Source organism: Macrotis lagotis, chromosome 4 (assembly GCF_037893015.1).
Source record: "Macrotis lagotis isolate mMagLag1 chromosome 4, bilby.v1.9.chrom.fasta, whole genome shotgun sequence".
Taxonomy (NCBI): domain Eukaryota; kingdom Metazoa; phylum Chordata; class Mammalia; order Peramelemorphia; family Peramelidae; genus Macrotis; species Macrotis lagotis.
In genome coordinates, this window is record NC_133661.1 from 174435609 (window position 1) to 174462136 (window position 26528).

The window sequence follows — 26528 nt, forward strand, 5'->3', positions numbered from 1 at the left end:
AGGAAAGAAAGTTACTTGCCAAAGGTCATAGTGACCACCTTCAGAGAGATAAACTATGCCCTTGTTTCCTGGACATAAGGACCCCTAACAATTCAAGCCTGTCCATGGGTTGTACTGAGAAGTAAAGTCATTTGCTCAGGTCATAGTCAGTATGTGTGTGAGAGGCCAAACTTGAATTCAGACGTTCACTATCCACTCTGACTTACTGAGGCACCATATAAACAAAAGTAATATTTTTATACTTCATAAAAGTGATTGGTTTTGCATGTGAGCCCTTCTGGATTAATAGTGATTACTCATTTCTTAATTTTACTCAAATGCATTTACCATAGTCTGAGTGGTTCCAAGCATCAGTATAAAGCTGTTTTCCCAGCTAAAGGCAGTAGCCTCATTTTTTTATCATTCACTCAAAGTAGGAATGCTTTTGATATGTGTTACATAATGCAAAAATTCACATGATCTTAACATCAACTCAAATTAGGCAAATTCTGTGTAAAAGATACCTAACTAGGAAGACAAAAAACTGAACACTCTTTAACTGTCAAAGATCTTACATTCTCTTAGAGGAGATAAAGTGGATATGATATATATGCATATACATATATATAAAAATAGATAAGTCAATATGGCAATTTGTGGAGGGGGAAACATTAAGTGGGAAAATCAGAGAAGACTTTCTATAGGAGGTGGCACTGAAGATAAACCTTAGAGGAAAATAAATCAACAGGCATTTATTAAATATCTCATATTTGTTAGGCACTGTGCTAAGTTCTGGTGAACTCTGCAATGTAGAAATAAGGAAGGCATGGAAAAGAGAGTGTAGTTTTTTCCCAAAGACAAGAAGGTAGAAGTTGCCATATTAAATTCAAGAAATAACTAGCAATCTAATTTGACTGACATCTAGAGTATGTTAAAGAGTGACCTGAAGTTCAATATAGAGATGGATGCTACACATATAGTTTTGGGATTATATACCTATCTCTACTTGCACTTACCCCTCCTCCCAAATTCAATTCACATAGCATCACCTTCCTGATGTCATGGTCTTCTTCAAGAACAAAGGACAAGGATAGCTAGGTGGTGCAGTAGACAGAGAACCAGCCTTGGAGTCAGGAGTACCTAAGTTCAAATCCCACCTCAGACACTTAATAGTTACCTAGCTGTGTGACCTTGAGCAAGTCACTTAACCACATTGCCTTAAATTAATTTTAAAAATTATTTTAAAAAGAACAAAGGGCAAACATCATCATCTCTATTTAGAGTTGATAATCAAACACATGGGAATTGATAAGCTTACCAAGGAGAGGGCATAGAGAGAAGGGAAAATGCCCTAGAATAGAATGTTGGGGGCTGGGAAATGATTACCAAGACATTAAAAGAGACAGAAATAGAGAGTTTGAAATTTACTGAAAGGAAAAAAAGCAGATAATACTGTCACAGTAGCTGAGGGAGAAGAAAGAATCTAGAAGGAGGGATGGTCAGAGTACTGAAAGCTGAATAGATAGAGCTCGAATGATGAGAAATGATAAAGAGTCATTAAATTACACAGATAAGAGACCAATAGTAACCTTGCAAAAATGCAGAAACCTTTCTGTACAGTGAGGGAATTAGAAACCAGAGTAAAAGCAGTTGAGAAGAGAGTAGAAGGTAAGGAAATAGAGAAAGCAATAACTGAAGTTTGACTGTGAAAGGAAGGACCAGTTTTGGATGAGAAATGTCTTAATCAACTGAGGCTTATTAAGGTTGAAGTAGCATGTTTGTACACTGTAGGGAGAGAATCAATAGAAATTAATCAACAAGTTTTTGTAAGGCTCTTGCTATGGTTCTGACTTTGTACTAGATATTGGGGATCCTGATGCAAAGATGAATGGTTAGAGAGAGGCACGGAGTATTGGGGCAAAGTTCTAGAAGATATGGTAAGAGATGAGATTAAGTGCACATATAGAGGATTTGGCCTTGACCAATCAGTCTATTTCTTCTATAGAGGCTGGAACAAAGGAGAAGATAGGAAAGAAGTAGAGGGGTTTTGTAATATGGTATAAAGGAAATGAGGAAACTAGGATGAATAACATTCATTTCCTCAGCAAAGTAAAAGTCATGAGGTAAGGCTGTAGGATTTGATGAGAAAAGAACTTATTAATATCAGTTGCAGGAGTATGGTAGATGAGCGGTCAGGGAGGAATAAAATTGTTTCTCTGTTATCCCAGTTGAGATAAAATAATATGAATTTCTAAAATAACCTGTATTCTGGACTTTTAGCCTATTCTATGACAGTCATTCTTTTATTCTCAAATTCTAAATTTGCCTGAATTTTGAAATAGGTGTCACTTTGTGTTTCTGAAAAAGTATCTATAAAATGAACAGAAGAATCATGGTTAAACAAATTAGATATATTATAGAAATTAAATTTCTTTTTTATTTAATATTTATTTATTCTCTTTTTGTACAAATAATGTTTTTATACATTAATAAAATATTCTTGTTTAAGAGTAAACAAAATACCCCTTCCCCACAAAAAATATAGACTCACTTGAGCAATAAAGTAAAGGGGAGAGAAAAAATTAAAATTAAAATTAAAAAATAATTGTAGATATGGCCAGGTGGCGCAGTGGACAGAGTACCAGCACTGGAGCCAGGAGCACCCGAGCCCATATCTGGCACTGAACAATTACCCAGCTGTGTGACATGCAAGCTACCCCAACCCCGCAAAAACCAAAAAAAAGAAAAAAGAAAAAAATATCCAAAATAAAATAAAATGGTAATAATAGTAGGGGTGGCTGGGTGGAGGACAGAGCACCGGCCCTTGAGCTAGAAGCACCTGGGTCCATATCTGACCTCAGACACCCAATGATCACCCTGCTATGCAGCCCTAGGCAGGTCACCCAGCCCCATTTGCCCTGCACCCCCCCAAAAATAATAATAATAATAATAAAGAATGTGCTTCAGTCTGTGTTCCAACACCACCAGCTCTGTCATGGGTGGATGACATTCTTTATGATAAATCCATCGCAAAAGTTACTTCCATATGTTTCCACCGTTGCCATTGTTGATCGCAACTCCCTCCTTTCATATTTCTCCACTACCATGTACCATATTTTCTCTCTTCATTCACTCTGACTCTGCTGTAGGGTCACTGAGTGGTGCAGCAGACAGATCCCTGGCCCTGGGGCTAAGAGGCCCCAAGCCCCCATACCACCCCTTAGACCCAGCATCTACCTGACCCTATGGTCCCAGACAGGCCATCCAATCCCAGCCCCTTGCAAGAAGTAAAAAAGAAAATGTGTTATATCTGACCACTCTCCCCCCATGGACCATCCTCTCCTGCATCACTCACATCCCTCCCTTCCCCCGTCCCCCCTCTCTCCTTCTTACTCCAGATGTCTTCCCTCATTCCCCTTTGCCTTCCCCCTTTCCATATCATTGCAATAGCTCACTGTAATAAAGAAAAATCTTATTATATGAAATATCTTGGCCTATTCCCTCTCTCCTTTTTCTTTCTCCCATTACATTTCCCTTTTTCCTATTGACTCCATTTTTACACCATATTTTATTTTGAAATTCAGCTTTCTCCTGTGCTTCATCTATAAAAGCTCCTTCTAGGGGCAGCTAGGTGGCATAGTTGATAAAGCACTGGCCTTGGAGTCAGGAGTACCTGGGTTCAAATCTGGTCTCAGACCCTTAATAATTACCTAGCTGTGTGGCCTTGGGCAAGCCACTTAACCTCATTTGCCTTGCAAAAAACCTAAAAAAAAAAAAACAAACCAAAAAAAAAAGCTCCTTCTACCTGCTCTGTTAATTGAGAAGGTTCATATGAGTATTATAAGTATCATTTTTCTATACAGGAATACATGCAGTTTATCATCATTAAGTCCCTCATATTTTCCCCTTCTGCTCCAATTTCTATGCTTCACCTGAGTCCTATATTTGAAGATCAAACCTTCTCTTCAGCTCTGGCCATTCTAATAGGAACATTTGAAGTTCCCCTGATTCATTGAAAGTCCATCTTTTTTCCCTGGAAGAGGACATTCAGTTTTGCTGGGTAGTTGATTCTCGGTTGCATTCTAAGCTCTTTTGCCTTCCAGTATATTATATTCCAAGCCCTATGAGCTTTTAATGTAGTTGCTGCTAAGTCCTGTGTGATCCTAACTGCAGCTCCACAGTATTTGAATTGTGTCCTTCTGGTTGCTTGTAATATTTTCTCCTTGATTTGGGAGTTCTGGAACTTGGCTATAATATTCCTGGGTGTTGGTTTTTTGGGATCTCTTTCTCTGGGGGATCGGTGGATTCTCTCCATTTCTATTTTGCCCTCTGCTTCTAGGATATCAGGGCAACTTTCCTGTAGTCATTATTTGAAAATGATGTCAAGGCTCTTTTCCTGATCATGACTTTCAGGTATTACAATAATTTTTAAACTATCTTTCCTAAATCTGTTTTCCATATCAATTATTTTTCAGTGAGATGTTTCACATTTTCTTCTAATTTTTCATTCTTAGGTATTGAAGTATTGAGTCCCGATTTCTCATAAATTCAGCAATCTCCCTGAGTTCCATTCTTTGTCCAAAGGATTTGTTCTCCTGAGAGAGTTTTCTTATCTCTTTTTCCATCTGGCCAATTCTGCTTTTTAAAGCATTCTTCTCCTCAATAACTTTTTGAGCTGTTTTATCCATTTGACCTAAGCTGTTTTTTAGCATGCTATTTTCTTCAGCATTTTTTTGGATTTCCTTGACTAAGCTGCTGACTTCATTTTCATGTTTTTCCTGCATCTCTCATTTCTTTTCCCAGTTTTTCTTCTAATTCCCTCATTTGATTTTCAAAGTCTTTTTTGAGCTCTATCATAGCCTGAGCCCAATTTCTGTTTTTCTTAGAGTCTTTAGATGCAGGAGCTTGTGCTTCCTCATCTTCAGACTAAGGGTTTTGATCCTTCTTGGGCTCACAGGCAAGATATTTCTCAATGATGTTCCTCTTTTTTCTCTGCTCACTCATTTTCCCAGCCTAAGCGTGTTTTGGGGGTTCTTCCTGAGCTTTTGGGACATTCCCACAAGGATCTCAGTGTGTGAGACTCTGTCCTCCCTCCTGGTCTGTGAATGACAATAAGCACCCCACCCTGCCACGGGGCTGAGGTGGGGGGTGCTGCTGTTCTATGGGGGGCCTATATTGAGATCAGAATCTGAATATGGTCAGAACCCCAGCACCCTGTTCCAGGGACAGAGGACAGAGCGGGCAGTATCTCTCCACTCCCTCCTTAAGCTCTGTACTCATGGCCTGGGGGCTCTTGCTTACCAGCTTCTGCTTCCTGTTCTTGGATCTGGGCTCCTGTGGCCATGCTGCATGCTATGTGCCCTGAGGGCTGGGCTTCACATGCTCGCTCTGGCAGAGGTACCCCCCACCCCTTGCTGTTTCCCCAAGTTGTGCTCGGTGCTCCCCGGGGCATAGTCAGGAAACTCTCCCTCTGTTGTGAGCTGTGGCTCCCAGCTCCCTCCTCTGGCGGGCAGCCCCTCCGACCCCAGCGAGCAGAGCCTCTCTGCTCTTTTCCAGGTTACTTTGAGTAGGAGAACTGCCCCACTGGGTCCCTCTGTGGGTTCTGTCTCTCGAAAATTTAGTTAGAGTCCTTAGTTTATAAATTTTATGAGAGAGCGCCTAAGAGACTATCCTCTCTTGTCGCCATCTTGGCTCCACCCCAGAAATTAAATTTCCTTTATTAATTTCTGAGTTTACAAACCATGGGAAAATGGGGTTGACATAAAATGTGGTGTGGATTTTTAAAAACACTTGGAATTTTAAACAAACCTTTTATAAGATTCCTCTTTTTAAAAAATTCTAGCTGGCATTTTCTGCCAGAACTGTGAGATAATCTCTTCTTTTAAAATTTTATTCTAGTATAAAATATTAGGATTATTGGAGATATTTATACCATGGAAACATGAAGCTCTTATATGCATTCTCCAAGTCTTGTGACTGGAGGTATCTTAGCTTTGGCAGCTAAGTGGCACAACTAGATGAGACAATTAGGTGGTGCAGTGGATAGAACACTGACCCTGGAGTTAGGAGGCTCTGAGTTCAAATTTGTCCTCAGATGGTTGATACTTAATAACTTTGTGACCTTGGGAAAGTCATTTAATCTTATTGCCTTACATAAAAACAAACAAAAAAAGTGAGGTCTTTGGTACCCTGTGTATCTGGGCAGATTGTATTCAGAAATTCTGAATTTCAAAAGTACTTCCTTAGGAGTAATGATATAAACTTAATTTAGCAAAGAATGAAAAAAAGTATAGCTTTCTTTGGTATTTCAGGGATTCATGATTTCATAAGGGTTGGTACTCCTTCCATGGACAAAATGAAAAGTCTTCTGTTTACTTAACTGGTCTCTATGATTTGTTGCGGAAAAAAGAAATCAGTCACTTGCAGCCAAACTTGTGATGAACCTATCAAGACTTTGCAAGCTAGTAGTCCATAGAAAGCAGATATATAGTCTATCAGCAGATTTTGACAGAAAAACCTCTCAGATTAGTAGGACCATCTGATGGTCATCTAAATGATGGAGTGGATAGAGTGCTAGTCTTGGAGTCAGGAAGACTCATCTTTCTGAGGTCAAATCTGGCCACACACACTTAGTAGGTGTGTGACCCTGGGCAAGTCATTTAACACTGCTTCAGTTTCCTTATCTATAAAAATGAACTGGAAAAGGAAATGGTAAACCACTCAAATATATCTTCTAAGAAAATCCCAAATAGGTTCATAAAGAGTCAGACATGTCTGAAATGAGTGAACAACATCTTCCAAACCTGGCATAACATCTGACATAACATCTAAGTAACAGAAGTCAAAATAGTGTGGTACAATGGAAAGAAGCTAGAATTTGGTGTTATAGGACTTGAGTTTGAATCCTGACTATAATTTATTTCTTGTATTTCCTTGGGCAAGTAATTTTGTTTTTCTGGTTCTCAATTTATTTATCTATGAAAGGAGGAAATTAGCATAGATAACTTCTGAGGTCTTTTCCATAGATTTCATAACCTATATGCCACCATGAAATTTTGAAGGAGGACTTTGAATATAGAATATATTCATATTGAGAACATTCTAGCTTATATACAAATGTGCAAATATAAGTTTTAAATTAATTGTTTTTCAATTAATAAAAACTTTTTTTCCTCTCTCTTCAGCCTCTGCCTATATTGGAAAAATCAAAACAAAACACAACCTTTGGGTAAATCATTATTCATCAAAATGGGAGCTACTTGGAACAGAGAGTTCCTTTTCTAATTCCTTATTCTAATTTAGTATCTTTTGCCAGTGACCCACACATACTAAAGTCAAGCAGAGAATACATGCATAGAAAGGAGAGAAAAAGCACATACACTCACATAGAAAAATACTGGAAGATATATCTGTCAGAATAATGTTGTTCTGGTCTATTTGCTGTTCCTCATATATAAGATACCATCTCCCCCCCCCCCCCCTTTTTTATTGTATTGGCTTAAATACAATTAATAAAAACATTTAACAAATACCTGTTGACAAGATTGATCAAACTAAGGTACTTCTAGGGAGATAGGACAGAGTAAGACAAGATTACTTGTCTAAAGAGAAGCAATGTGATGTAATGGAAAGAATGCTCAATTTAGAGTCAAAAGACCTGGATTCTCATCTTGGCTCTGCCATTCTATTTCTGTGAAATCTCCTAGGGTCTCAGTTTCCTTATCTATATGTAAATGGATATAAGCTGTTCAAGAAAGCCATGGTATTCATTCTACTTTTCTTTCTGGGATGCAGAAGAGTCAGAGAATAATAATAACAAACATAGGAGATAAAAGAAAAAAAGAGCAAAAAAATAATCCCTTCCCTCAAATTTAGTCATGGCAAGCATGAATTAAGTGCCTACTATATTGGTCGATACATATTAATATGTCAGTCAATAAATAATTAAAAGAGCTTCCTACAAGCTAAGTAAGCATTTAGCTCTGGGATACTAAGAAAGTCAAAAGATAGCTCCTGTCTTCAAGGAGCTTACTTTATAAGATTTATTAGAGGTATTCTAAAAATGAGAAAATATTTTAAAAATAAGGGACAATAAACCAAGGATATTAAAAAAAAAGAAGCATGCTTTGCTCTCTTTCTGTCTCAGTTTGTTCTTGCAAGTATTCATTTCTTTTCTATAGAGGTCAGTTATTTAATGGAACAAATAATTGTTTAATAATGAGATATTTTCAAAGACTGGAAGAACTTAATGTGGGAGGGAGAGAGGGACATCCTTTATGGGATAATTGAAAGATTCTGGTGTACACAATTCTGGCTTGGAAATTAGACTAATCTTGCAAAGTTTTGGTGAGCCTTGTTTCTTTGGATTTTGTTTTGATCCTAAGCAGTTTGGCTTGCAAATTGTCAATTCATGAATTGTGTTCTATGACTTACAAAGGTCTGGCATTTGACCAGCTAGCTAGGGCTTCTCTTTTCAAATAACTTCAAAGTACTTCAAAAAAGTACTACTGTCACCTTCTTGAGGCCTTTCCAATTCTTTCCACTACATTAGATGGTTAATTAGAGTAATAAGAATAATAACTAGCATTTATAAATACTTTTAGATTGATAGGGCTGCTAAGTGCTAGGTCTAGAGTCAGGAGGACCTGAGTTTAAGTCTCACCTTAGACACTAGCTAAATCATTTATCCCTGTTTGCCTTAGTTTCCTCATTTGTTAAATGGGTTAGAAATGGCAAACCACTCCAGAATCTTTGCCGAGAAAACCTCCAAAATAAAGTCATGGAGAATTAGACATGACTGAAATGATTGAACAACAACAAAAACAACTTAACTTTGACAAAATATTTTATAAGAATTATTTAAGGAGTGGCTAGGAGTCCCTGAGTTCAAATGTGACCTCAGACACTTAATACTTACCTAGCTGCGTGGCCTTAGGCAAGCCACTTAACTCCATTTGCCTTGCAAAAACCTCAAAAAGAAAAAGAATTATTTAATATTATCCTCCTAAATAGGTGTTGAGCTATAAGTAGGTGTTGTTATTACCTTCATTTTATAGATGAGTCAACTGACTAAGTGAGATTAAGAGACTTGCCTAGGGTCATATAGATAATAAATGAGGCCAGATTTGAATTTAGATTGATTCAAAGTCCAATCCTCTATCAATGAACAATCTAATTGTCTTGGAACTAATAGGAATTATTAAATAATTCATATATGCCACTAAGAATGATAGTTTAGGTTTAAGTATACTTTCACGAACACTTTAATAAACAATGTCATTAGTCTTTATGTTCTTTACAGTATTGTTCCTGATGTCTCATTCTCCTCAGGTCTATGTTTGCACCAACATGTTAAATTTCTACTCGTTTCTCAGCATCTCTACTGCCATTCTTTCAGGTTGCCTTCTCTTTACTCTGTATTATATGTTCTGATTTTTATATGCAATGTCTCTCCATTGGAATGTAAACTCCTTGAGGGGAGGGATTATTTTTACTTTTTTCTCTTATCTCCTGTGTGTAACATAGGTTTGTTGTTATTATTCTCTGACTTTCCTGCTCCTAGGTTCCTTTTCGATTCTTTCTTTTTTTTTTAAAGGTTTTTGCAAGGCAAATGGGGTTAAGTGGCTTGCCCAAGACCACACAGTTAGGTAATTATTAAGTGTCTAAGTCTGGATTTGAACTCAGGTACTCCTGATTCCAGGGTCAGTACTCTATCCACTGCGCCACCTAGCCTCCCCTTTTCTTTCTTTTTTTTTGAAGGCAATGGGGTTAAGTGATTTGTCCAATATCACACAACTAGGTAACTATTAAGTATATGAGAACTAGTTTGAACTCAGGTCCTCCTGACTCCAGGGCCAGTGCTTTATCCACTGTGCCACCTAGCTGCCCCCCCAACCTAGGTTCTTTTCCTTCCCTTTCCTTTCTTTTTCATTTTTGTTGATCATCTCTCTCTGTCTCCTGTTTTCCTCTTCATTTCTTCACTGACACATGATATCACTTTTTTCTGATGTCATGGTCCTCTTTGAAAGGAGGACGTGGAGGGGGCAGCTAGGTAGGTAGAGTATGGGTCCTGGAGTCAGGAGGACCTGAGTTCAAATCCGACCTCAGACACTTAATAATTGCCTAGGTGTGTGGCCTTGGGCAAGCCACTTAACCCCATTTGCAAACCACAATAAAAAGAAACAAGGACAACCTTCTCTACAATGTCTAGTCTTTGAGAGCTGCCTAGAGCAATGGAGTTAAATCAAAATACAGGGACTTATAAATAATAGGTGAGGATCCCTGTCGGGTCACATCTTGACTTAGAAAACCACACATATATTTCTTCTTAAAATTAATGTATCAGTAAGTTAAAATTAGGTAAGAGCTACATTTTAATCTGGTTTGAGCTGTACTTGGCAGTGTTATGAGAGGCCCACAGGCCAGGTGTTTGACATCTCTGGTCTGGAGCACTAGGAAGTTAAGTAACTTGCCCAATAAGGATTTGAGGTCAAGCTTTTCTAGTTTTGAGGTCAGCTCTTTCCAATGCCATTGTGGCTCATTTCATGAGGAAAGAACCACTAAAAATACCTCTTATTTGATAATCATATGCCATTCTTCATTCTTAAAGGCAGGGTAACATATCATTTGTCTACTTGTGTCTAGTGTTGTTTTTAAAAAATATTTGTCTTTTTCTTGACAAACTGAGATCTGTTTTTTGCAACATGTGACAAGTTTACATATTTTATATGACTGTTAGTATTGTATTTGGTACCAGCAAAAGGTTGTGTGCTCATACTACATTTTGTGATTTTTTTTCTAAAGAATAAAATATGTCCAATTGAAATAGAGATCTAAAATATGTTTCAGAAAAAGAAGAAAAATCTTGTAGTGGCATCTTGGGATTTTTCTTTACTTACCAATAATATTCTTTCCTTTCCTCCAAAATTATCACCTAATCTAAGTAATCTTTTTTTCTCTTTTTTTCTTCTTTCCTGCTTTCCATCTTTCCTTCCTACCTTCCTCTTTCTCTTCTTCTTCTTCTTCCTCCTCCTCCTCCTCTTCTTCTTCTTCTTTTACTTCTTCTTTCTTCCTCCTCCTCCTCCTCCTCTTCTTTTTCTTCTTGTCTTTGTTCTTCTTGTTCTTCCTTTCTTTAATGAAGTAACTTTCATGAAGTGTACTAGGCTTGGAGTTAGGAAGACCAAAATTCAAATTCAGCCTCAAATACTTATTAACTATGTGATTCTGGGCAAATCACTTAACTTTTCTCAGCCTTTATTTCTTCACCTGTAAAAATGCAGGGAATGGATTGGATGTTCTCTAAGATCCCTTCCAACACTAAATCTTTAATGCTATAATACAGCTCTATTAGGCACAAGAATTTCAGGACATGGGAAATCTATGTTACTCTTAATTCCACTACTAGTTCTGATCCTGTCAGGGGAAAGGAGAGGGGAGAACCAAAGGGGTGAGAATAGGTAGGAGGAAGGAAAGAAAGAAAGAAGCTTTGGAATTTGGGCTCAACAAGCATTTATTTGACTCCTTCTATATTCCAGCTATTATACTAATTGCTGGGGATGTAATGACAAAAATGAAATAGTCCCTGTTCTCAAGGAGCTTACATTCTATTGGCCGACCTTATACATACATGCAGGTAAAATGTGTGTGTGTATATATATATATATATATATATATATATATATATATATATATGTTCATGTGTATGTATACATATATACACATAGATATAAAGATGTATAAGATAAAAGGAAGTTAATTTTTTGAACAGCTAGGAGGAGGGAATCAAGAAAAAAACAAATATAAGAGGTAGCATTCCACTTAGGCTTCAAAGGAGATGGGAATAAAGAAGTATAGTAACTTGGAGAGTCGAGAGGTCATGGAGAATGATAAAATGTAGTAATATAGTTTGAATCCCCAGAAGCCATTTCAGAATCTTAAACATAGAAAGAATTTAATAAAGTTTGTTGAATTGAATTGATGGATAAAAGATATAGCTGATGTAGAATAAACAAGATTGGGCTCTGACTTAATGCAACATTGGGCAAGTCATTTAACTGCCTTTATCCTAAGTTTCCTTATCTTTAAAATGAGAGTACTGGACTAGGTGGCTTCTGAGATCCCTTCCAGATAAATCTGCACATCTATGATCCCCAGATGTTAGGAATCTGAGTGAGTGAGTGGATGGTTTCACAGTTTTCTCTAGTTGGTTTATCTGGATAAAATTATGGACCGAGGAGGAGTCTTTTGGTGGAGTTATTTAGAATTCAGAATTAGCAGGGAGGGAACAATAGATCAATAGAACATGGGTTCCATCTTCCATTGCTGATAGTAAGTTTTTTCTCTGGTGGAGAAGGGTTACATTTTGCTTTGAGACTAGAAGGATAAGTGAGAAAATTGCCAGACTAGGTGAAGAGTGTTTTTTGTTTGATTTTTGTAACTTTACTTTTTTAAAGTATTAATTTTCTGTCCTAATATTTTACCATGTAAATATATGCAGTCAAAGGAAAACAAATTCTTTAATAGCCTTGTCTAAAAATATGTCTTTTTCTGTATCTTGAGTATTTTCATTGTTCACCTTTCTGTCAAGAAGTTTGTAGCCATCAACCTTCTGAAATCATGTTTGGTTATTGCAATGATGAGATAACGTCTTTCAAAACTGATCCTTTTTGCAATTCTTATTGTGTAAATTGTTCTGGTTTTTCTACACTTCATTTATCAGTTAATGCAAGGGTTCTCAGGTTTCTTTGAAATTGTTTATATTGATGTTTATATTGAACGATTGTAATCTTCCCTATAGAGTAGAATACAAATTAACTTACTACTGTTGGGAGCTTGGGAAAAAAGAAAAAAAATTTCCTCCCTTTATTCTCTAGTTCTCTGCCTCATTTTTAAAATTTGTCTTTTAACAGTCCTCAGAGAGCTCTTGCCTTCTTTCTCCCTTCTTCTCTACTCTTCCTCTCTCTCTCTCCCATTTTCCTTTCTTTCTTCCTTTCTTGTTGTGACATGGGGGAGTAGGACAAGATCGATAAACTGGTGTCTAGTAATGACAGAATTAGCATGCATTAGGTCCAATCATGCTTTTTCAGTGTTGAGAAAGATTTTAGAATTTGGTCATAGACTTTATGAAGTGCCTCTTTCTATATACTTGTCCTCATTAAGTGGCATTTTATTTTGACCTGACCCTATAGAAACCTCTGGAATCCCACTGATTTTTCCAAAGAGAGATGACTTGGCCTCTAAACACTTCTCTGAACTAAAGCATTCTTCCTTGGCCTTCCCTGAAGTTTTGTCCTTGTCTAGAACCACACCCTTGGGGAAGGGCCAGAAGTGGATTGGCCTCCAGGGCCTGGAGGAGCAAGGGGACGTGTTCACTGCTGTATTCTCTTCCATGTCAGAGTTTGCTTGCGACAATAAAAATGATCAAATAAGCCTGTTTTTTATATTCCTGTTGGCAGAGACTCTGTATCATGTTGTTTTTGCCCAAAGCACATTTTTATGACCAAACTTGAAGCCTGAGAAATTGGGGCTTGGGTCAAAGGAGCAAATAAGCTTTAAGGGGAGCTGTTACCATACAGCTAATTCATAGATTTTGTTAGTGACACCCATTTTTTATCATTTTAAGGTAAAAAAGTGAGTTGTAACAAAGTTAGGAAAGAGAATTAATAGGTTTTTTTTTTTTTTGGAGGGGGGTGTGGAAACAAACCCCAGAATCTTGAAATTTGGATAGACCCAGCATAATTGTCTACACAATGGTCCAATATAAGTCTGCCCTGAAATTTCTTGTTTTGTTGTCCTTAGGAAGCTACAGACATGTGATTAAAACTATTAGGGCAAGGAAGTTTTCATTTATACTTCCTTTGCACCAGGTTTTCATCTTATCTTCCTAAATCATTTAGCAAAAGCCATCTTGAAAATTTTCAGTGAGCTACCCAAGATGTGAGTCTGTGAGCGTTCCTCAGTAGTAATGGCCCTGGATAGGTAGGTTTTTGTCTCTCATTGCCTCTCTGAATGCTGCCCTCAGTGAACCTGAGTTCTTGCCCAGAGGCAAAACACAAGAGGCATTTGAACCAACAAACTGATTTAATAGCTTGCAATGGGAAATATCACTTCCCTTTAGGTAAATCTGCTTGAGAGACCAAATTAAGATCAGGAGCCTGCTTAGTTTGAGGCCCAGCTATCTTGTTGGCTAATCCAGACTCTATTTCCCCATAACTGAAGATTCACTGTCCACCTTTCTCAATCCCTTACTCCTAATCCCTTCTCCCCTCAAGAGTTTAAACTACTCTTTCCATCAATCCTTATACCAGAAAGTTCCTGGGTTGTCTGGGGAAGAGGTTCTCTAGAAATCCTTTTTAAAAATGCTTTTGATCTTGAACTTTGAGTGTTTCAACCAAAAAAGATATACTTTCACTCATCACAACATAACTTCGTGTCTGTTTTCTGTTTCCCCAAGTCTCCAGTCCTGCCTGTTTTTCTTTCACCTGACTGCAATTGTTTGCCACACAAATTTGCGCTACTCTAAGTGGTGGTCCTTACTTTAGAAAAGAGCCCACGCAGGTAGATTTTTCTCTGACTCCAGATATCTAAAAATCCTCTTTATTTTGGTTTTGATGTGCTGTTGTTTAATGGAATAATGGAATAAATATGATGCCTTTATATTCAGGTGGGCCTGAGATTTAAAAAATGTTAAGTTTGATGTAGACTGCATGGCATCTTTGAGAAAATAAATGTTCTTTATCAGAGCTATGAATCTAATTAAGATATGAAAAAACAACCCCATATCTGACAAGGATCTCCAGACATTCTTATCCATATGTTCCAAATAAACCTTAAGTTTACCCAGCTTAGAAATTTGGTAGTGTATAGAAGTGCCAATTTTATGCTTTCAGTCTGATATCCTGAAGCAATTTTGTGCAGTGATAATACTGATTTGGATAGTTTCAACATGGGATCCCCAAAATGTTAACTAATATGAAATTGGCAGTATTAGAGGATAAAAGTCTGAAAAATCAGAGAATAGTCCTTTTCTTTTGTCACATAGAATTTTAGATTAAAAAGTCATTCTTGGAGTTTGAAAGACAAGTTCAAATCTAACCTCTGAGACATTTCTGGCTTTGTGACCCTGAGCAAGTGACTAATTTGCTTTGTGTAAGGGAATTCTTCATTATACATTCTCCACTCTAGTGAAATCATAGGTCTGAATCATATTTTGAGTGGAGTAGTTAAACCATGCCATTATGAAGAAGCAGTAAATTTTGGCAAGAAAGTTAAGTGGTTCAGTGAATAGGGCACCAGCCCTGGAGTCAGGAGGACCTGAGTGCAAATGCGACCTCAAACATTTACTAGCTGTGTGACCCTGGACAAGTCACTTAACCTCCTTTGCCTCACAGAGAGGGAGAGAGAATACAATTATGTAAATGTATGGTTCTGCCTATCTGTGTGACTTCTAACAAGACATTTGATGTTTCTAAACCTCAATTTCCTTATCTGATAAAAGGGAGTTGGACTACATGACCTCAAAAGTCTCTTCCAACTTTACATGGTCCTGTGGTCATATTCCCAAGGTAAAGACATCCTTTAAACTACAAAGAGATTTAAAAAAGACTTAAAGGGTATTTACTATTTTTTTTTTCTTTTTGATACTCAATTTTTGTCTCTTGATAGGCAAGGGATATGATGTTAAAAACATGTATCTCTAACTTTGATATCTCTACTCTGGATAGTGCTAAAAATTTCTTTCAAAAGACTCATTAGTTGAACATAGTTAGACTAAACTGTAAGAACTCTGAGGGATTTTCTTTTACAGATCAGGACACTGAGGACCAGGAAGGTTCAGTGACTGACAACAAGTGGCTGTACTGGGATTTGAACCCAGGTTCTCTTGAACCCAAAACAGTATTGGTTCCTCTTAGTACAATTCTACAAATGTAATGCTTGGTTGATTTAGAGAGAAGGAAAATAGTATTATATATTAGAGGTAGAGAGTTAATACAGAACTGCACTGGTAAAGAACAATTGAAGTGAGTCATAAAAGGTTTACTTTGTGTTTTACAGGGGTTGTCGCCTGTGAGCCTCCTAACAACAAATTGGATAAATTCACAGGAGATCTCTCTTGGAAAGATAACAAATACCCACTCAACAATGAGAAGATAATTCTGAGAGGCTGTGTATTGAGAAACACCAGCTGGTGCTTTGGGATGGTTATTTTTGCAGGTACATCTATCTTTCTCTAGTTTTCTATATTTGTACTCTTCCTGAGATACACATCAGCACATTCTAGTTATCATTTTGTTAACAAGCACAAGTTTGTTTGGATGAGTGCAAGGTTTCCCCACCTCTTACCTTCTCTTCTCTTCCCTTGCTCCTCTCTCCCCCCACCCCTCCCACCACTGCTGTGTAAGAGGATTCATACTATAAAATTCAGTGAACAAGATTCAGTTATTCTACTGGTTGTCTAGCCCTGTTGACCCAAATGCGTGCATGCTTAAAAATGTACTTTCTAGAATGTTTAAGCCTCATTAAACTATGGGATAAATACACACAGACACACAGAAACAGAGACACACACAGACACACAGACACCAGAGTTCTGTTTTTCGTACTTTATATGCTTATTGAAGGATGGACTGCTATTTTTAGACATAATCTTAGAATCTGAGATTTTCATGACAAAACAGGCTAGGTCCATATTGAGTGATCTCATTTCTCCTGGCTCCAAGTCTCCAATAATGGAACTGGAGAAAATGCATGCATACATGCTACCTGCAACAGGGATTGAGACTGCTTCTTGTATAAATTGCAAATAGTTTACATCATTATAAAGAAAACTTTATTAAAAGAAGGAAAACAAAATAAAGACCCAAAACAGAGATGTGCATGAACATCTCCAATCACTTACAATCTGGAATATGAGGGCTTCTCTAACACCTTACCCTCCTCCCCAAGTCTTCTTAGTTTTCATTGTTTGCCCTCTGTTGTACTTCCCCCCCCCATAGAATCAATCATTAATCAATAAACATTTATTAAGCACCAACTATTACCAGACACTGTGCCAAACCTTGGGACTACAAAAAAAAAAGGCAAAATATAATCCCTGCCTTCAAGAAGCTTGGCAATCTAACGGAGCAGATACCATGCAAGCAAATAAATATATACAAAGCGTGCTACACACACATATACACGCACACAGACACACAAACACACATAATTGCAATTACTTCATTCTTTGCATTTTTTCTCCAGCCCCTATCACATAGTAGGAACTTAATAAATGTTTATTGATTATTAATGGAAGTTTGGGGGAGGGAATGGAAAACTGTTTTTTCCTCTCTAGTTTTTTTACTATTGTACTTGGTGGTTTCCAACTCCATAATCTAGAAAGTTTTCTCACAAGCTGGAAGGGACTGTAGAGGTCATCAGGTTCAGTCTTCTTATTTTACAGATGAGGAATAGGAGATTCAGAAAGGTTAGACAACTTGCTCATGATCACACAGTTAGTAAATGCCTGTCAGAAGAGGGATTCTAACCCAGTGCTTCCTAAGTCCAGGTATGGTACTCTATCCATTATACCATACTGTTTCTTCATGGATTGCTCCCAAGATAACAATTGGTAAAGCTGAAAGATTGGAACTAGAGTCTATTTTGTTCAGCTCTCTCATTTTGTAATTGAGAAAATTATGGATAGTGTTAAGTAATTTACCCTAATACAGACTAGGGTATGAATTTAGGGGTAAATTACTTAATACTGGCCATAATTTTGAACTTATTCAGACTCTTTGAACTCTTTCCACTACATCATAGTGTCTCTTGAGAGCTCTTCAGTCTTTTGCTGCCCTCTCCCCTGTGCAAGATTACGGCAAAACCTCTGGAGTCTTATTTTTTCCTCTCTATGCGACATCATTCCTCTCTCCTCAACTTAATTGTCTTCTTTTGTTTTTGTGTTTCAATATCCACTAGTTATTGGTTTCATTCATCATCATGGGTGCCTTTAGGTAGTCATCATTTTTCACTTTTTATCACTTAACTTCTCACCACATATACACCCTGCAAACCAAGCAATCCTTCCTTTCAAAATAGAGTTTTAGGAGCAGTGTAGAGTGGGAAGGGAATAGTGAAAAGGGAGTATTCCCCTTTTCACCATTTAAAGTCTAGTGAACAAAAGGTCAGATGGTCTCTTTCTGAAATGTTTTATTGAGGACTCAAAATTTACTCTTCTGTCTGGACCCTGCAGTTTATCTTAACATTTGGGGAGGTCATAAATTTGATAGCAAGTATTAGAAAAAGAAAGGACAAGCTATTCTTTTGTCCATTTTATTCTTCTCCACACTGTCTCTATGATCAGAGCTATGCTTTGTTATTAAGAAAGAATATAATGGGACCATTTTATGAAGGCTCATGAACACATTCATAGTTTCATTGGTGGCACAACATTTTGAGCCAGCTGTTTATCCAGATACCAAATTAAGATGCTTTTAAAATTCATGACTAGATGTGCAATTAAAAATATGAATGTTTTAGTTAAATCTCTACTATTATCAAAAACAAAAAAAATCATTAAAGATTCTGAAGTATTCCAAACCTAAAAAATTCCCAATTTTTACTAAACAGTCTCAGCTGTGTCTGTTAGTAAAAATCTTGCTATTTGGTGCATTTCCTTTTTAAGGTCATGGGAAATCCCTAGAAGTATGGCAGTATATGTGTGGTTTCTGGGGACTCCATCTCCCTCCGTAATTCTCCAGCTCACATGTCTTTATTCTTTGGTCAAGGAAAGTTAGCCCATGATCAGATATTTCCTTTTGTGTCTTTTTTTTCCTATCATGAGTTCAGTGACTGTTTATCAACTTCCAATCTGCTCATGTGAACTCTTTAAAAAGTGTTTTTATGTGTGTATAAAATCTTTTATTTTATATCATCTAAACTTTCAATATATTTCTTTCCCCTTCCTGACCCCTGAGAGTCATACTGAAAAGACAAAGTGGAAAAAAAGGGGAGAAAAATGTAGCTTAGAAAAAATTAATAACACATCAGTGAAGTCTGATATTATATCCAGAATTCTCCATATATAGTTCCTCACTAATGAAAAGAAGGTAGGGAGAAGACTCAAGAGTACTATCCAAGGTTGTTAGTAGGGAGTCGAGAATGACGGCCAGTGTATGCAACAGTGATGAGATGGCTGGAAAGAGTCATCTGATGTAAAGAGTTAGATTTACAAGATACCTGACTTTCTAGATTAGAGTGAAATTCCATAGTTTGAAGCTTTCCTGATCTCAAGCATGGGATAGGAGAGGGGTTGAGTTTGTCCAACCTCCTCTTTTCTTCTGTTTTATAGACAAGGGACCTGAGACCAGGTCTGACCATGCTGCTACCCTGCTTATAGATCTTCAGTGACTCCCTTCTAATAGTACCTCAAGTCTCAATAAAAACTCCTTAGTTTGGTATGTATAGCTATCTATGGTCTGGTTCCAAATTCCTTTCTAATACATTTTATATTTCTCTACATCATACATACATATAGTCAAATTGAATCACCTAACTTTTCATACAATTTATTTTTTCCTCTGTCTTTTCATTGACCAATCCCTCATTCCTAGAAAAAACATTGCTTAGGCTTCCCCTAATTCTTATCCTCTGTAAGGTGATATTAGATAAGTTACACATTATCTAAATGGGATACATTATTTTGGTTTTGTTTTTGACTGCCCCCCACACAGTGCCTACCATAATGTAGCACATAGAAGAAATAGTAATATTTTTTCTCCTTGCTTTGCTTGAAAAATTTTAATGATAAGGAGCTTACTTCCTCCTGAGGTAGTTCACTTTGGTTTTTTTTCCCCACTCAGCTGCCAAAAAGTTTTCCTTTAAATCAAGATAAAACATGTGTCTCAACAACTTCTGTGTATTGCTTCTAGTTTTGTCCTATAGTGCCTAGCAAAACAAATCTATTCTCCTTCATATGACAGCCCTTCAAACAGCTCATGATCCCCCTCATTCTACTCTTCTCCAGCATAAACATTTTGAGGTTCCTTCAGATGATCTTTGGTTGTCATTATAATTAGCCTTTTAGAAAAGGAAAGGATTTGGTTTTAATGAACCTATGCTACTTCTAGTAGATATCACTCCCCTTTCTAAGCTCTTATAAGAGCTCCCTTTTGTCAGGAATTGAGTAAAGTTCACTAACCTATGTATTGGAGAATTCACCTTCTCCTTTTGCCCATCTCTAGCCCTCTTATACCTCTGTCATTCTTTACAGTTTTTCAAATATCACCAATACTGACTGAACAATCATGTCTGAAAATTCTTTCACTACCTTAAAATATAATCTAGCTCTTCTTGATAATTGAAATTCTTTGAGGTATGCTTCTATTTCATTTATCTTGGGTTTTAACTCTGTGTCATTTTAATTCCATACTTCCAAATCTGAAATGGAAAGAAAGTTGGAGCTCTATAATTTTGCTTTCTTTCTTATCCATTGGCATCATTTAGCTCAAATTCATTCCTTGCAAGTTTCAGCTTAATTGGGGACTTTAACATTTTTGACATTCTTATGGGACCTTTGAAAGTTCAAGTCCCTTTCATCCATTTGGTTTTCTTTCTCCCAGATAATTGCTTGATATTTTCATTTGTTTGTTTTTCTCCATATGTTTATAAAAATCACAGGCTCAACTCTTGTTGCTATGGTTAAGTTCTATTAAAAAAACCCCATTGAAAATGCACTAAATATATAAATTAATTTAGGCAGTATCGTTATTTGTCATATTGATTAGACCTATCCATGGACCATGAATTTTTCTTTTGTCATTTAGATTTTTATTTCTATCAATGTAATTTTATAATTATCATTATATAGTTCACATGTATGTCTGAGTAACTTAATTGTCATTCATTTAATTTTTATCACTATTTTAAATGGAGTTTATTTAAAAAAATTTTTTGGTCTTTGTTGAGCATGGATCAGAATGCAAATTATTATTATTATTATTATTATTATTATTTTTAGGTTTTTGCAAGGCAGTGGGGTTAAGTGGCTAGCCCAAGGCCACACAGCTAGGTAATTATGAAGTGTCTGAAGCTGGACTTGAACTCAGGTACTCCTGACTACAGGGCCAGTGCTTTATATTCACTGCACCACCTAACTGCCCCAGAATGCAAATTATTTTTACAGATTTATCTCGTGTTTGGCAACTTTGCTGACATCATTTATTGTTCCAGTTTTTGTTGAGAATAATGTTTCCAGGGAAACATTCAGATCATCTGCAAATAATAATGTATTTGCTCTCTTTGTTTGTTATGTCAATCCCATTAATTTTTTCTGTCACTATAATTGTAGTATTTCTTATACTATGCCCAATAGACGTGATGAGAGTTTCTATCCTTGTTTCATACCCTTTTTCTTTTAGTAGGAATGTTTCTAATAATTCTTCAGTTGATGTCAGATTTCATGAAGATGTCTTTTAATTGGGAAAGAGAAAAAAAATCCCTCAGACCTTTTGTATTTAGTATTGTTTTCATGAATAAATGCTATATTTTATTGAAAGTTTTCCTGTAATTTGTTGATCTATGAAATGATTTAAAAAATTATTGAAGACAATGGGGTTGTGACCTGCCCAAGGTCATACAGCTAGGCAATTATTACGTGTCTGAATCAAGATTTGAACTCAAGTCCTCCTGACTCCAGGACTGGTGCTCTATTTGCTGCATCACCTAGCTGCCCCTCATATAATGTGATTTTTTTTATAGTTTCTATTTCATGTGATATAAATATTATTTTTCTAATAAAGAAACATTCTTTTATTCCTGGTATAAATACTACTTCATTTTTACTGAGTTATGGTTTTAATGTGTTATTTATTTATTTGATAATTTTTTTAGTCATTTTTAATCTCTACATCCATTTGTGATTAGCTTTCTGTTTTCTTCCCTCCTTTCCTCCCTCCTTCCCTCCCTCCTTCCCTCTTCCCTTCTTCCTTCCTTCCTTCCTTCCATCCATCCTTCAGTCCTTCCTTGCTTCCTCCCTGCTTCCCTCCCCCACTCCCTTCTTTCCTCCCTCCTTCCTCCTTATGTCATTAGGTTTTAGAATTGGGGCCTTATTTACCTGATAAAAATAATTGGATAACATTTCATATTTCTCTCTAATTAGAAGGAGTCTGTATTGTATAAGCATCAAATGAAATATTATATAAAAACTCTTTGCAAACCTCAAACTCTAAGTAAATATTAACTATTATTACTTTAGGAATTATTTTTACTTTGAAATATTCAAAAATTTGAATATATATATATATATATATAAATGCATCTTATCCTTTATGTTTTTTTTAAAATGAATTTGCTGAATTCTCTCTATGGTCACTTCAATCTTTTTTATAATTTTTTTTAAGCTTTCACCATAATTTATGTTTATATAATCAAAATTTCACTCTTCATCTTTCTTGATTCATTCTCTTTTTTTGAACTTCTAAATCTGTTTCCACAGAATCTTAGCGTGTCCTATCAGGCAGCATCTAACATTGCCCTCTTTTACTATCATGACCTCTAAGAAGGCATGAGAACCATAAGAGGAAGTGATCATAGTCTCCTAGAGTTCCTGTTTTTGATATTTTAGCAACTAACTGAACTGAGTCAAACTGAACTGAGTCATATATAGGATAGCATTTACCTATGCTGCATTCTCAACTTTTTTGAAGAATGAAAGAATCATTCAGGAAAAGCATCTGTTTTTTAAGCTTTATAGACATCTGACCAAAGTCTAATGAATTGAAATCTCCCATCAGATAGTATTTTATAATGGAAAGAGTGGTGGAATTGAACTCAAAGGATCATAGGCTTTTAGTTGTAAGTACTTCAGAGGACATCTAATTGGAGCCCATTTTGTTATAGATAAGGGAACCTATGAGAGAAGGAAAAAAGTCCATTGTCTAGGGTGATACAGCTAGCTAGTCATTGTCAGAGGGAGGATTTGAATCCAAGATTATCCTACCGCCTATTCTAGTACTCTATGCATTGTACCTTTCTATTTCTCCCAAATTGGGAAGTCAATTCAAATTCCAACTTTGTCACTTGCAAATTGTGTGAATTTAGCAAAATCATTTTTTTTTTCTGAGCCTTAGCTTCCTCATTCATTAAATGAAATGGTTGGACTGGATGTCTCTAAAGTTCTTTTAGATTAGAGTCTAGGAATCTGCTACTATAATAGTTTTTATAATTTATCATCTAATTTCACCTTGTATTTGTACAATATTCTCCTTATACTATATTCTCCTTGTACAACATTCTTCTTATAATGGTGCCTTTCTTTCTAAATTATATATATATATATATATATATATATATATATATATATATATATATATATATATCTCCCCCTTGTTTCTTTTGTATCTCAGGAAGATATTCAAGTACAACTTTATTGCTTCTTTCCACCCATTTCTTCCTTTTGAATAAGATATATCCTTCCATTTCTGTATTTCAAGTCAAATCAGCAAGCATTTATTAATTCAGGTGGCAAAGTGGATAGAGTAGTCCTGTAATCAAGGAAGAGTCTTTCAAGGAAGTGCCTTCTTCCTGAGTTCAAATCTCCAAATCTCCAAAAAAATCTCCAAAATTTACTAGTTGGGTGACCTTGAGCAAGTCACTTAACACTGTTTGCCTTGATGAACTGAAGAAGGAAATGGCAAGCTACTATCATATCTCTGCCAAGAAAATCTCAAATGGGATGATGAAGAATTGAACATGCCTGAAAATGACTGAACAATGAACAGCAACAATAATGTGCCAGTCTGTACAAAGGCCATAGATACAAAGAAAAGTATAAATAAAAGCCTCAAGGAGCTTACTTCTATTGAGGGAAGACAACACAACACATAAAGGGAAACTGAAAAAAGGGTAGGGAGAAGAAGGAATTCTACAGGCTATATCAGGGAATCAGAAATGGAGCCTGGAAAGGAAGGAAAACATCAATTCTCTGGTAGATTTCCTTAAAATGGCAGTTCTGGGATGAACCAGTCAATCAGAGGAAAGCACCTCAGGGGAAGAATGTATTTACAATGTGACAAGTTCAGTATTATATACCACTATTTTGGTCAGGTGTTACATGCTACCAAGTTTCAATTCCATCTGAGATAATTTACCTTCTAAATTAAGGTCTCTATTTCTGTGTGTGTGTGTGTGTGTGTGTGTGTGTGTGTGTGTGTACAGACAGAGATAGCTGTATCCATATATATTATTGCTATCCTTCCTGATGGTGTCTCCTGTGAATTACTGAAGCTCTCCCCTCCTATGTCATCCTTGTTCCTTTCCACAGTATCTGACTTAAATCTTTATATATATATATATTTTCTTGGTAATTTTTAGTTTAAAGTTCCCTTGAAGGAATCTTTAATCCTCCAGGAAAATATAATTTTATAGCCCTAAATGGGAATAATGTTAGAATTGGAGTCAGGGGGAACTGAATGGGAATCCTGCTTCAGATGCCTATTAGATGTATTAGCTGTGTCACCCTAGGCAAGTGACATAATATGTGTTAGCCTCAATTTCCTCAACTGTAAAATGAGTATAATAACTTCACCTACTTCAGAGGCTTGGTGTGAGGGCCAAATGAAATATCATGTATAAAGCATTTTGTAAACTTTTAAGTATTATATAAGTGTTAACCATTATTATTACTATTATTATTTTTAGTAGTAGTAGTAGTAGTATAGTAGTAGTAGTATAATAGTAGTAGTAGTAGCTGTAGTAGTAGTATAATTGTAGTGTAATTAGTAGTAGTAGTAGTAGTAGTAGTAGAATAGTAGCAGCAGTAGTAAACCTGTCCTTGCTGAGTCTTTGTCTTAAGCCCTGTCCTAGAAATCTAGATCATATTCTGCTCATGTCATCCTTGCTGCATTATTTCAATTTTCATATATGTGCTACTGAAGTAAGCACTGAAAATAGCTTCTTAATCAAATGCCTTTCTAGGTCCTCCTTTGTCTTCTAAAAATCCCTATAACAAATGACTCAAGGCAGCAATGGAAATGGAAACTTGTGTCCTGAAGTCTGGTTCAGTCTCTTGCTCAGGATTTAGTAATTTCTTGGGTTATTTTCTGTCTTTTTTTTCCTTCCTGATAGTGTATTTTCTCTTATGAATTACTAGGTGTGCCTATTATTTGTGACTTGAGAAGTCCTGGCTTGTTCTCTGACACATGTCAAACACCCTTCTAAACAACATAGCATAATTCTCAGTTGCCCACAGCAAGCCAACATAAAGCTCACTCCATATTCCTCATTCCCCCCCTCTTTGTCCAGCACTAAATGTTCTTTCCTAATGATGCTCATGGGTTGTAATGATTTCTGAAGAAATTAATTCTTAAACATTTTCTCCTCTTTTCCTATGCCCTGTTTATAGTTATATGGTTATTTTTCTGAGTCTATCTTTTGGGTTTCTCTTAACTGAAAAAAAAGTTTCTTGTATTTGATATTTTCCCCCAGTTTCCTTATATTTTCTAGTTTATTGTAGTATTTGGTTTGGGATTTGGTTCTTGGACAATCCTTTGCAGCACTTTTATGAGGGTACACATTGTACACACATATACAAACACATGTATATATAAAATTAGTCAGCGATTCCTTAATTGGAATTTCTCTTCTATGCACTTAACAGACCCCACTAAGATGTTAGAGAACATATAGGTGTCAGGCCTTCTATAGTATTGGTGCCCAGTTCTTGGGGTTTCCTATCTAGGACCTCTATAGAATTCCAAATAGTCCCTAGTTAGATTTTTCGGAAATGTGTGAACCTGGATGGGATTCCTAGCTCTGACATTTCTATCTGTGTGACCCAGGGCAATTCATTTTTACCTCTCAGAAATAATTGAATTGTTGTTAAGCAATTTATTTGTGATAATCTGAATAATGATTCTGAATTTATGACTTCACCAACAATAAAGATGATTCATCAAAATATTTTATTATATTCTTGTAATCAACTGAGCAAGATATAAACTCTCCACCAATGTTTTCCTAAAATTAGTCTGCTTTCTTCTCTTGTACTTTATTGCTATTGTCTTTTTATGTTTCATATTTTTTAATCTAAGTCAATTTCTTCATTATCCTAAGTCCTTCAATTTTAATGTCTTCATTAAACTCATTTTTTTTGCACTCCAAGAGAACAAACAAATCATTAAAACCAATATTTTAATTCTGTTCATGGAAACTGAAAAAGCATTTCTTAAGGCATTTACTATAACTTAAGTGAAAAAAACTTATCTGTGACATCTGAGTCAAATGACAGAATACAGTTTGTCATTTGACTTATTCTGAAAATACTGTTCTTTACTGATATTGAAACTCAGAAATTAATTTATATAGACTCAATTTTAAAGTTATACTCATTCCATAAAAATATTTTGAATAAATATATTACTATAAATTAGTGATAATAATTTTTATTAATCAGTTTAAAGTTATTATTTAATTTTTCAGGTCCTGACACTAAATTAATGCAGAACAGTGGTAAGACTAAATTTAAAAGGACAAGTATTGACCGACTGATGAATACTCTAGTATTGTGGGTAAGT

The 26528-nt window shown here is 36.1% G+C and overlaps 1 protein-coding gene across 11 annotated transcripts in view; it reads left to right on the forward strand.

Moving 5' to 3' along the window:
* ATP8B4 (ATPase phospholipid transporting 8B4 (putative)) overlaps positions 1-26528 on the forward strand; it is a 437330-nt gene that overhangs the window by 286704 nt on the left and 124098 nt on the right. For all 11 annotated transcript variants that reach the window (XM_074234707.1, XM_074234704.1, XM_074234702.1 and 8 more), the window contains 2 exons: positions 16033-16191; positions 26434-26522. In XM_074234707.1, coding sequence (XP_074090808.1) covers positions 16033-16191; positions 26434-26522 — 248 coding nt within the window. The remainder of the gene's footprint in view (positions 1-16032; positions 16192-26433; positions 26523-26528) is intronic.